The following is a 12578-nucleotide window of genomic DNA, read 5'->3' as shown; positions in this document are numbered from 1 at the left end:
AATAATGTGTAATTTAAAAAAAGTGCATGGGAAGATAAACTTATTGTAATTCAGTGTCTGCTATGTGGAAACGATAAAGGTAGGAATCTCTCCTTGTTTCAGATATCGACTTTCAGCAACATGTACTGAATATCAAGAATAATTTATCTGGCCCCATTTATACTCCTCCTGAAATCTAAAGCCAAAAATATTAACAAATAAATGAGGCTTTATATATGGACGGAAAGCTAGAAAAACTCATCTAGAAGATGCTCTTTCGTCCAAAAGAATTGGAATGTCTAAATATTCAAGGCCTATATTAGTATACCTTCAAGGCCACAACCAAAAGATTTTTCCTTGCAAAAGAATAGAATTTATGTATGTGTATTATGTAAGTATGATGGCTGTTGTATATGAGTAGATTCAGTATTAATACCATGTAGAATAGTTTAAAATAGTGTTTTAGAATATCTAGAATGGAAGAATATATTTAAGAATAGAAGAATATAATATGCAGAATAGACGAAAATAGTTTCGATGTTCGATAAATGTCTCAAAATATTCTTCTCAGAATAATAATTGAATTTTTAAATGGACCACAGAAACACTTTGAAATGACAAGAAAGTGGCTGCTCCCCCTACTCCAACAAATTCAGAGATAATTGCTCAGCTTTCATAAGAGATTCAATCCTGATACTGAAGCAGCTGCAAGAAAAAGCGCTTCGCACGGCAGATAGTAAAATATTACAAAAGGAGATAGCCAGGATCTTGACTCTCGACGAGGAAAATGGTGAATATCACGCAGAATCAAAAGAACTATAGGTAGATTTTGAAAGCGCTTTCAGGAATTTGCATTCCCTCCATACAGAGCCTAAAGTAAAGGAGCTTATATTTCAAGTGATACACATGATTTTGTGTTACCAAAATAGACTCACCATAGATAGAAATTGTCTATATTAAGATAGAAAGTGTCTTTTTTTTTGTGAAAGCAGAAGATGGTTTAATCCACAAGTTCCTCACGTATAAAGAGAACAGAGGAATTTTTCAGTTTGATTTCAATTTAAGTGAAATTTATGGTATTATGGTTCAAAGTGACGAGGAAAAGAAGAAGCTGGCAAAATTTGATATAAATTTGGAGTTGGAGGTGAAAAGGAAAAATTCCTTGTGTTGTATTATTGGAAACATGTACCATTATGTGTGAGAAGAAAAAAAAGTGTTCTCTTTGGGAGGTTTGGAAATAAAAATTAAACTATTGAAAATAAGTGAAGAGTGGAGAATATACTGTTCTGATTTTGAATTATACTTTCCCACTGTGTATGAAAAATGGAGTGAGAAAAAGAGTTGAGGAGGGAGTTTGAGCCTTTTGAGTGGAGAAAGATAGTCCAGAATTAATTTGTGTATGAGTGAGAATAGCATTGCCTTTAGGAAAAGACAAGAAAGAACAAAAAGAGAAAGAAGAAAAAAGGAAGGGATTAAATAAAAATAAGGGAAAATAAACAAAGCAAATAAATAAAATTATTTTTTATCGGGATATTAGAAAGGATATGTGGAAGTAACTGAATTAGATACTTAAAAATAGGAATACTAAACCTTGTCTAATTGTTAAATTTTTTCCTGTGTAAAATCATGTAAAGACAAGGTCTTTCATTTGGGTCGTTTCAGTGTGAGTAAATGGGACGAAGGTAATTTATGGTAAACAGAGGGATCTGGGAATAAATAATAAGAATTTTGCTGACTTTAAGTAATTTTGGTTCCACAGCGGAAGTGGTGTCCTATGACGGAAGAGCACCCTGAAAAACAGCTGTGACAGATGTTTATTAATGGTAATTGGCTGTAGAATGCTCCAAAATTAAATCTGTAGTTTTTAGCTGCTAAAACTTAAGGACTGATTGATATGGTTATGATTTTAAATATGTTTGTTTTTAAATGTACGTGATCAATAAATATAGCTACTTGGATTTTTAAGATGTTGGTACCACTAAGAAGGTTCGAGGAGGGACTTATAATACTATAAAAAAAAATGTTTTTTAGTATAAAGGTGTGTCTTGAAGATTGTCTTTTGTAAGAAATTAGAAATGATGAACTTTAGCTTGAATTTTGGATTGTATTCTAATCGGACTGGCCTATTCTACTTCTTTTCCTTCCGCTTTTTGTCTTAATTTTCTCGCCCAATTTTTGTTTTCCTTTTTGTTTGACGACCTATGTTTTAAGCCATGTTCACACTACGTACTTAATGGTATATGTTAATTGGTTAAGTTAGATGACCTTAAGGAAAATATTGCTAGTTTGTTTTCAAAATTTATTAACCACTCATCCAGGAAATCCCTCTCGTTCCTGCTATATTGACTTTTCCGTAATGTGAATAAATTTACGTACCGTAAACTTCTAAGCAGAGTTCTAGTCTATTTGGCACTGCCTTCGTTATGGAAAAAAACTTGCTTCTTAGCATTTCATAACGTAAAATGAAGTCTTAAGCTATGCTATTGTAAAGGTTCTACAGCGCAGTGTGAAAGGACCATTACTTAGCATTGATTTGTATTTATTAATACATGAAGTTAACACATCAAATTTTCTCTCGATTGATCAGGGGGTATTTTATCGTCAGTAAGTTTTCTTAATAAATCTGTCATATTCATGTTACAAATATCAAGATAAAGGGTTGAATAATAACACAAAAAAAAAGAAACTGACCAGAAAAGAGAGTTCAGTAGCATATCAAATTTCTAGTTACCAGTTGATAAATAGTGACGGCTGCTTCTTCTGAATCGGTGACAACTACGTAATTACTCCCTTTAATACTGAAGGGATTCTGCTTCAGCGTCTCGGAAAACTTATTTTGCCTATGGATAAATACACATTAAATACAGATAGAATAATGATCAGTTAGAAAGTGGAGCAACTGTTATTTTAGACAGGATTTTTCGTGAAATAAGTGTGCTCTTCCTTATTGTACAGTTTAGGGGCACCAATTAATGGAAATATAAGGGGAGGGGACGTATTTTTTTTAATGAAGACACAAAGAAAGGTATTTCTGAGAATCTAGGGCGGGCGGGTATTTTTTCAATATTTTACAATGAAAACACCAAAAGAAAGAATGCTTTTAACCGAAATCCCTCCCCCGCTTATTGCGATCCTGGCTTAGATAAGAAGGCTTCAAGCGCTCAATCCATCAATAATGTTAGCGTGATATATCTAATTATTTTTGCGGGAATACACTTTTTGTTGAAATGATCTCTTGCGGTTTTGATCTTTATCAAGCTGCAAACTTTTTTATACTTGATTTATATAAAAAATTCCAGAATCACCACAAGGCGTATGCGTAGCATTTTATTCTTCAGGGGGCATGCATTTAGGAGTGAGATACAAGTTCATAAAATGGGATTTATGCAGAAAATAGAAGGTGTTAGAGGGAATAGTGCCCAAATCTCAACATTTTTTCGGAGGTCACAAGACCGAACTTTTCCTTGGTATGTTCCTGATCAACGATCAATTAGTCAATACTTTTTTTTATTGATAACTGGTAAAAGAAGAGAGTAGGTATTTTTTAAAGAAATTCAGATTTTAGATGTAAAACAAGCTATTCTATGATATAGCAATAGAAAATGAAAAAAGATTAATTTGAAAAACAAATACCACAAAAAAGTTTTCAAAGAAAATTAAAGATCCATATTAAAACTTAAGACGAGCAGAAATGAAGTATTAGCACAATCTTTTTACCTAGAGCTACGCACAGATCCAAACTCGATTTTATTTTGATGATGAAATTTGTTAATATACAGAAATGATTGACCCTGTATCAGCACAGTCACTTCAATCTGATTCCCTCCAACCCTTTGTTCGAAAATATGAAAAAGAACCATGGGAATCAAACAAAATCGACTAAATGTGGCAGACTCAAAATCTCATGGATGTGGAAAATATTGAAACAATGGACATGGTTACGTATTATTTTGTAGTTTTTGGACGGTCTGGTATTGTTAAACATGGATATCTTCGCTGAAGCTGGGGGCATGCAATATGGAGGACTTCAAGTGTTCGATGCCTTGATATTATTGTTGATGAATCGCTCTCATTTAGAGATCTTATTGTGAAAGTTTCAAATATATTAGCAAAAAATGTTAGCATAATACGTAAAATTAAACATTGTTTACCGTAGGAAATAATTCCTATATTATATTTTAGTTTAATTCATCCTTATATTTTGTATTGTAGTTCAATATGGTTGGGTTGGGAACACTGTCCTCAATTCTTCGTCCAGTCCAAGTTTTGCAAAATATTACTATTAGAATACTTGCTAATTTAAGCCCTTCTGAATCATGTCATGAGGCTTATGTTAGGTTGAAAATACTTCCAGCGGCTGCTCTCCTTAACTTTTATACTAGTGTTTTTATGTATAATTGCAACAGAGGTAAGTCCGCTTCTTTTCTAAGTGTGTTCACCCAAGTTAATGAAGTTCATTCCCATGGCAAAAGGCCAATGAACAAAATTCACGTTAATAACTTGGTTAGGTCTACTTTTTCTAGAAGGGCTAATCTATGGAATTCGCTAACTGAGAATATTAAAAATAGTGATTTTAGTGAATTTAAAAAGGCTGTTCAAGAATGAATTGCTTTCTAAACATGGCTTTAATAATTAATTTAATAGGGTGCAAAGTTGATGGATTAAATTCATATTTAAATCATTAAATATAGTATTTTATTTTTAATGAGGTCTATTAAGGAAGGAATTGAGCACGGAATGTTAAGCGACTGGTAGCAGGGTATATGATGTTGTAGCTGTGTTTTATTTTTAAATCCCTTTTGAGGTTTATGTTAAGTTCTTTTATTTATTTTTTTTATTTGTTTGGTTATCCCTCCTCCATATCATGCTATGGCATTTGGAGGGGAGGTGTCTATGTTAAGTTTTTGTCAATAAATATTATTTAATAAATAAAAAAATTGAAAAAAAAATTGGCGTTTGACTGTTTCAGAAAGAAAAGCCGCCGGAAATAAATTTTCACAAATTTAAGATCGGCAGTACTATTTGTGCTTTCTCTTCCTTTGTCCGACGGCACAGAATTCTGAAAGCAGAATACGTATGAAGCAGAGAGAAGAAAGTGCCACATGCATTCGCAGAGAAGAGCAGCTACTACTGCACATGAAAAAAGTCAAAGCTTCAGCTAACATATGAAAAAAGGACGAAAGTGATGAAGTTAGTCTAGAGTGTTCTGACTAAAAAAAACTAGAAGCACCGACGAGGGCAGTGTCTCATCCACCCCCCCGCTTCCCCCCCAAAAAACCGTCCCATTTTCTGAATTTCTTGTAACTTTTTATTCAAATTATCAAATAAATTAGTTTTATTATTTTTATTACTCCCTCCCTCCCCAAACACAAAAAAAACTTGCATACGTACCTGACTATAAGTTAAATTTTTATTCCAGCTTTCAAATGTCTTGAATCTCTAAATTTTTTCTTCAAGCCATTCAAATAGGTGTAATCATAAAATTGTAAACAAGGATATTTCTTTTGCCTCTATCTTTTCATGTTTTCAATCAACCACAATGAAAAATCGATCCTGATTTATATTAAATTAAAAAACTTTTTCCACAAAACAAGTTTTTCAAAGAAAAGAAAAGAGCTCGATTAAGCCAAAAATGAGTAAAAATAACGCCAAATATTCCTCCAAGCGTAAAACTACCACAAATCACTATCAATAAATAAATGAAACTTAAAACGAACAGAAATTACACTAAATAGCCGAGTCAAACTCAAAACGATAAAAATTAACATGATTAGTGCTGATTAACCCCCATACTTTCTCAAGACCAGAACACAATTTGCACTTTGCTGAAAAAAAAAAACATTAAAAATGACTGTGAATTGTCAGTTTAATTGACATATACTGATATTTATTCCTTAAAGTTTTGATAATTTTTTATTTATGAAAGTAAGAAAAGTGAAAACATTTTACATATATTTTGTTTTCAGTAAAGCGCAAATTGTGTTCTGATCTTTAGAAGGCATATCCAATTTTTATTGGATGTGTTTGGGGAAGTGATGGGCGTTGGAGGGGGGATAGTTGCCCTCCAACCATTTTTGAATATTAAAAAACACACTAGCACTTTCAACTTGCAATCGAATGAGCCCTTTTTGAGGTTTGTACGGCATTTTCTTCGATATGAAGTGCGGACTGAAAAAAAAATTATAGATGTATCTTCGTGATTCTTTTAGAAAAGTAAAAACTTGCACAATTTTATTCGTTCTTTTGTTTTAGACACTAAAGTTTACATATTTTAAAGGTTGTGTTTGAAGTTACATTCCTGAAATTAAACTTTGAAATCTAGGAAAATAACAACGGTTACTGGGGGAGGAAGCTATAATTCCCCCTTCCCCTTATTCTTGATGCGTGTATCTGGCGGCTGATGCAACTAATTGATTTTCCATATTAGTGCGATAAGAAGTGTGAAATTATTAACCAAATTACCTACAATAAAATAAAAAATAAAAAAAAATCGACCACCGTATTTGTCCCTGATGTGCAGACAAAACCAATTAAGAATTCTGATTGGTCACGCATAAATAAAAATTAAACTGAAGTCTGCTTCTCTTACTCGTCTTACTTGACTCTAAGCTTTATTACACCTTACTTCACAAATATGAACAATGCCCAAGTAGTTTTATTTTTTATTCTTTTTTGTGTTACACGAAGTTGAAGTACACCAGAAGTAACTTCTATTCCTGAAGTTGATATTTTCTACACTATTTTGAAAGATATGCCAACAGACAACTCATCTTCATATCGTCCAGATTCCCGGGTATGGCAAGGAATCTATCAATAAGTCCGAATTTAACTAGTCGTTAAGTAAAATGAACTGTTATGAACGTCATAAGGAGATATTTCGCTACGAGTAACTAGTCTTCAGTTCCAAATAAGTTGTCTTGAATAACTGCTCTTAAATATCTGCATAACAAGGTTATACTAGCGATTTGGAAAGAAGTAAAAACATTTTTTTTCTTTTTTAGGGATTTTGATATTGAAAATCGGGGTTTCCAGGTTTTTTCCCCAGCTTTTCAGGGATTTTGAAAATTACAAAGTGGAAACACTGATGTAATTACAGTTGAAAAATAATAAATTTTGAAGAAAGTAACTGCCTATTGAAAAAGAACTATCTGTTATTATTTTCCTGTGGCCAATGGTAGGTTTCGATCAAAATTTTAAAACAGGTTAAAGGTCAAATAACTATGCCTATGGGGACATAACCCCTATAGCTTTTGAGAAGGCTACCGATAATAATCAAACCATATTATGTGTATGCTCGTTATCAAAAGATCGTATCAACAACTTTTAAGGAACGGCTGAGGGTGATACGTTCCATCTAGTCACTTTTACTGTGTCAAGTCATATCGCGCTTGAAGATCGGATATTTTTGCTAATTCACACAAGGTTGCTATAATATCCTTTTAGTTCCTTTACGGACGCTGTTTGGTACTGTGCTGATTTTCTTTCCCCCCTTCAAGCATTGTGATGGTGTTTCAATTTGATCTATTATCAGCACCATCTAACACTGCAATTCTACAGCATCAGCTATATCAATTCCTTAGGTGTATTTGCATCGCCTTCTATACTCCATAGTCTAAAGGTCCGTCAGCAGTGTTTTGCAGGTGTCTCAGCCAATAAGCAGAGGGGAGGGAGCCCGACACAATCACCGCACAAACCCATCTGTATATAGTTACCTTCAAATTACAACAAAATTTGCAAACGGAAAACTTGCAATTAAATTACGGTAACACATGAGATAAGAAATGACCCCCAGGATTTTCGGAAGAGAGTTACCGAATTACTTTAAACGAACAAAAGTTTAGCGAACAAAAATGACTTCAAGCAGGAGTTTAGCTACTGCCCACTCTCTCCTTCTCTAACCATTTAGGCCTAGGAGCCTTTGGGGGATTAGCACAATGTATTGTCTCGTATGATTAATTGATTATGAATAAATCTTATCTTATCTATCTTATCCATCTATTTAAAAATCTAAATCTTATTGTGTCATTTGTGTTTTACTGAAAACAAATTACTGTATATCCTTTTTTCTTACATTTATAACTTAGAAAAATTAAAAAAAATAACAGGGAACCAAATCTTTAATTTCTGAGTTTCCAGAGATCGATATAGTTATACATCAAATATTCAACTTATTTTCATTAGTTCTTTCCAGTCATGATGATTCTATAGTGATTAATTTTTTATTTGTCGTCAGTGTTTTGAAAAATAAAGCACACTGATAAAGATTCAAACTGTTTTCAATAAAACATAAATAATGTAATAGGCTTTAGAACTTTAAACGGCTAGAGGAAGGGTAGGAGACAGCAGCTAAACTCCTGTCTGAAGTAATTTTTGTTCGTTTTAAGTTTGACTTGATTATTCAATTTAATTTTTACGCGTTTTGAGATTTATTTATTCATCTATAAAAGTATCTGTTATCTTTGTATTTGAAATGACCATTCGGGTTAATTTCTATTCATTTTGCGTTTCCTTTATTCTTTAATCGCAATTTCTAGTCATTTTGAGTTTGAATTATCATAGGATAGTATTTCTGTTGGTCTCAAGTTTGACATTACCCTTTACTTTTCTTTAAAAAAAACCTTCTTTTTCGGAAGTTTCTTTTAATTAATTAAATATAAAACAAGTATTTTTTTCAACTCATAGTAAGGAGCGACATTAAAACTTAAAGCGATAAGAAATTTCGTATATGAAGGGGGGCACCCCCTCTAGAAAGTCTTTTAAAGCACTAAGAAACTTTAGCGTAGAAGCGAGATGTTTGAGGAGGGGGCAATATTCCTCATATACGGACTAATTTCTGTTGGTTTCAAGTTTCAAATTTGCTCCTTGTCTTCAGTTGAAAAACTTTTTTTCTTTTAATCAAACAGTTCGTGGTAACGAACTATAAGTAAGGAGCGACCCGGCTCAAAAGTAACGAAAACTCTAAAAAACGGAGTTTTGATACCAAGAGATATATCAATAGAATTGGCTTTTTATGTTGATTTTAAATATATAACTTTTAACAAGTTTAGTCTAACCTATCAAAGGTTACGAGCCTGAGAAAACCTTCCCGATTTTCGAAAAAAGAGGAAAACAACCCCTTAAAATCCAAATGATATTAATGAAAATGACACCATCAGATTCAGCGTATCAGAGAACCCTACTGTATAGAAATCAAGCTCCTATCTGTAAAAATGTGGAATTTGGTATTTTTTGCCAGAAGAAAGACCACAGATGCGTGTTTATTTGTTCGTTTTTTGTTTTCCCCAGGGGTAATCGTATCGACCCAGTGTTCCTATAATATTGGGAGAGGGCTCCTTTGAACAGAAATTATAAGTTTTAGTTCCCTTTTTAAGTGACCAAAAAGTTGGAGGGTAACTAGGCCCCTCCCCCGCCCTTTTTTCCCAAAAACGTCCGATCAAAATTTTGAGGTAGCCTTTTTGTTCAGCATAGTTGAAAGGCCCAATGACTAAGCCTTTGGGTATAACATGACCCCTCCGTCCCTCCCCCCTGACCCAGGAGAAAGGTCTTTAAGTTATAATATTTACACATTGTTTACGTATAGTGCTTGTTATTGGGATGCATGCATACATTTTCGGGTGGGATGGGGAGAAACGGGAAGTTTACAGGGAGTGAAATTTACAGGGGAAATTATACACTGCAAGAACTTGCCAGAATTCTTATACAAAATTCTTTTTATACGTTTTGTTTTTCTTTTCCGTGTCAATTTTACACACGGAGGGGTTAAGAGTATTTGTTCGGGGTAAATTTTCACCGTGATTGAATTGTCCATAGGATATTTCCATGGGGAGGGGTTTCTCCGTGGAGGTAGAGCCAGATTTCCTGCCATTGTTTAAAAAACGATCAGAAATTAAGTAAGAAAAAAAAGTAAAAAAGTTTTTCAACTGAAAGTAAGGAGCAACATTTAAACTTAAAACGAACAGAAATTATTACGTATAAGAATTACGTATACAGAAATTATTACGTATAAGAAGGGGGTCTCCCCTTCCTCAACACCTCGCTCTTTAAGCTAGAGTTTTAATTTTGTCAAAATTCTTTAAGAATGACTCCTGAAACACAAGGGTCGTTTAATTAGAACAATAAGACGCTTTTTTAAAATTATTATAAAACTTTAGAGTAAAGAGCGAGGTGTTGAGGAGGGGGAAACCCCCTTCATATAAGAAACAATTTCTGTTCGTTTTCAGTTTTGATGTTGCTCCGTGCTTTCAGTTGAAAAACTTATTTTTTATTTAATCATAGATAAGGATCAGAGCCCCTTCGCGTCAGTTGATAAAAAAAAGTTGTCAATATACCATAGGTCAGTTTGCTTTAACTATCACATATATTTTTTAGTACTATACGAAAGTATGCGTATCATCCATTCTTTAAATCTGAATATTCGTCTCCTTTAGTTTTATGTTATTTACAAAGTTCCTAAGCTGTTTACCTTTGATTATACAGCTCTTCCCTCTCTACGGAAAGTTCCAGTTACGCTTATACAAGTAATCTGATGCCAGTAACTAATACTAGTAACTATAATAATTGGAGTTCCAATGATATTAACTAGAATAAGACCTTACTCCTGGATCCCTTTTGATGGATCCCTCACGTTTTCCATGGATACAGAAACTGGGTAACCAAAATGATGATCTCTTAAAGATTCAACAATTTCCAGCGCGTGACTTTGCAACTTATCACCCGTAAAGAAAAGAAAACCATCGGTCCACATTAATGTTTTGTCCTCTTTCATGTCTGACACTATTTGACGCAGATGGGTGCTCCACAGAATCATAGGTGTTGCATGTAGCAAAGTTCTTGTTGATCTCGGACACCCAGAATCTAAAGAAACAAAAATTATTTTGCTTAGCTTCTGCTGAAACAAAAATAAGACTGTATGTTCACACTATTTATTTTTAGTCTGACGGATTTTTTCTCCGAAAAAGAAAAAATCAAAACTGATTTACTAAAGATAAGCTGCAATTAGAATAGCCGAGATTTGCAATGTTCCAATGAGAATAACCATACCTTGCTTTCATATACCTAAAACACGAGTATGTAATTTAACAAAATTTCATCACTTTTTAAAATACACAATTATACGACTTATTCTTTTTACAAAACCTGTTTCAGGTGAGGTAGAGGCCCCCCCTTTCTGGCATACAGATGAGTCAACCAACTGTTAATTTTGGAAGTTAAAAATGTTATTTAGACAACTGAAAAAAAATTAGCAAGCCGATTTAATAGAAAAAAATGTGTAGAATGAGAGCGTTGCTTTTATTTAGCTAAGATCAATGTACTTTTCTCCTGGTAAAAAAAAAAAAAAAAACCCTGCAAGGACAACCGTTGGTTTTCTATTAGTTTTGGCAATTTGTAGAAACTGATATTGCAACAATATTGTCAGTACCAAGGTCAGACCCCCGATTTTTATTTTTTGTGTCTATAAACACTAAACCAATTCTGATTCAAAAGTGAAAAGTCTTTCAAAGTGATGGCACATAAGTCTATGCAAACAAAATCATTAATAATACGACCGACTACATGGGGCATTTTCGGTCGATAGGAGCATAGTTATCCGGTTGAAAACAGTAATTATGTTCAGACAGCTCTAAGCGATCTGTTCGAGGTTGTTCATGGACTTTAATTAGAATTATTATAAATAATTATGACACAAGTATACAATATAATAACCCTGATAAATATAATTATAGATATCTATATAGATAACTTGCCGAAAAATCTCGTTTTGCGGGTTCTTTGGCTTGATAATCCCTAGTTCGTGGGCTTTGTCAAATTGCTGAGCTCCCTAAGGTCCACAGCTCATGCCTTCATCCCTCACAAATGAAATACGCTTTCATCGGACAACGATTTAGCCTTCGTCCCTCACTTCATATTTTTTTTTCCTCTCTTCGCTCACCTTACTTGGACCTCTTTTAAATATATATAGTCATACTTCTTTAAAATGGCTTACACTACAATTCTATTAAATTTGCAATGACCCTCCAGGCATTGTAAAACTTTGAGTAGGATGATATTAAGTATTACACACTGTTATACTTACCATCAAATTTATAGTTTTCTTTACATTTGTCCCATTTTTTTATACTTCAAACTTTTTTCATTAAAACTCCCTATGAACACTACAAGGGGAGCTCTAGCTCTTGACCAAGCACCCATCTTAAACATTGAGTTCCAATATATTCTCAGAATAAAGGGGAGAAAGTCAGATTCAAACCCGCAATTTTTTAGAGGAGGGTCACACATTGAATGTAACTGAATATTTTTGGGCCATATATAGTTTCTTCTTTATTACCGTTTTTTATATTAGGTTCCACAAGTTAATCCATGATTAAAAACATAAAATAAGGTCATGGGTACAACAGTTAATACATAGTATATGGTAATATTCCAAATCTATGAAAGGCAGGGGCTTTCGACTCTATCTTCCTCCCTCTGGATCTGTTTCATAGGCCAATCATCACCACGATATATTTTAGGACCGATACAGAAACAATTGAAATTTTAGGCCCATAAATGCATTTTTGGACGAAAAACATTCCAATATCCTCTAATAGCTTGTACTCAAT

The 12578-nt window shown here is 33.4% G+C and overlaps 1 protein-coding gene across 1 annotated transcript in view; it reads right to left on the bottom strand.

The window, feature by feature from the left end:
- LOC148942140 (ionotropic receptor 93a-like) overlaps positions 1-12578 on the bottom strand; it is a 94721-nt gene that overhangs the window by 59855 nt on the left and 22288 nt on the right. Inside the window, exons 5-6 of the mRNA XM_089102894.1 lie at positions 10575-10833; positions 2711-2819 (exon numbers count right to left, since the gene is read on the bottom strand). Of these exons, the coding sequence (XP_088959020.1) occupies positions 2711-2819; positions 10575-10833 (368 nt within the window). The remainder of the gene's footprint in view (positions 1-2710; positions 2820-10574; positions 10834-12578) is intronic.

The sequence above is a fragment of the Artemia sp. Qi Xiang Cuo genome, chromosome 17, assembly GCF_049724085.1.
Source record: "Artemia sp. Qi Xiang Cuo chromosome 17, ASM4972408v1, whole genome shotgun sequence".
Lineage (NCBI taxonomy): Eukaryota > Metazoa > Arthropoda > Branchiopoda > Anostraca > Artemiidae > Artemia > Artemia sp. Qi Xiang Cuo.
Note: the sequence above shows the minus strand (reverse complement) of the source record. Positions and strands in the feature narration are given on the sequence as shown.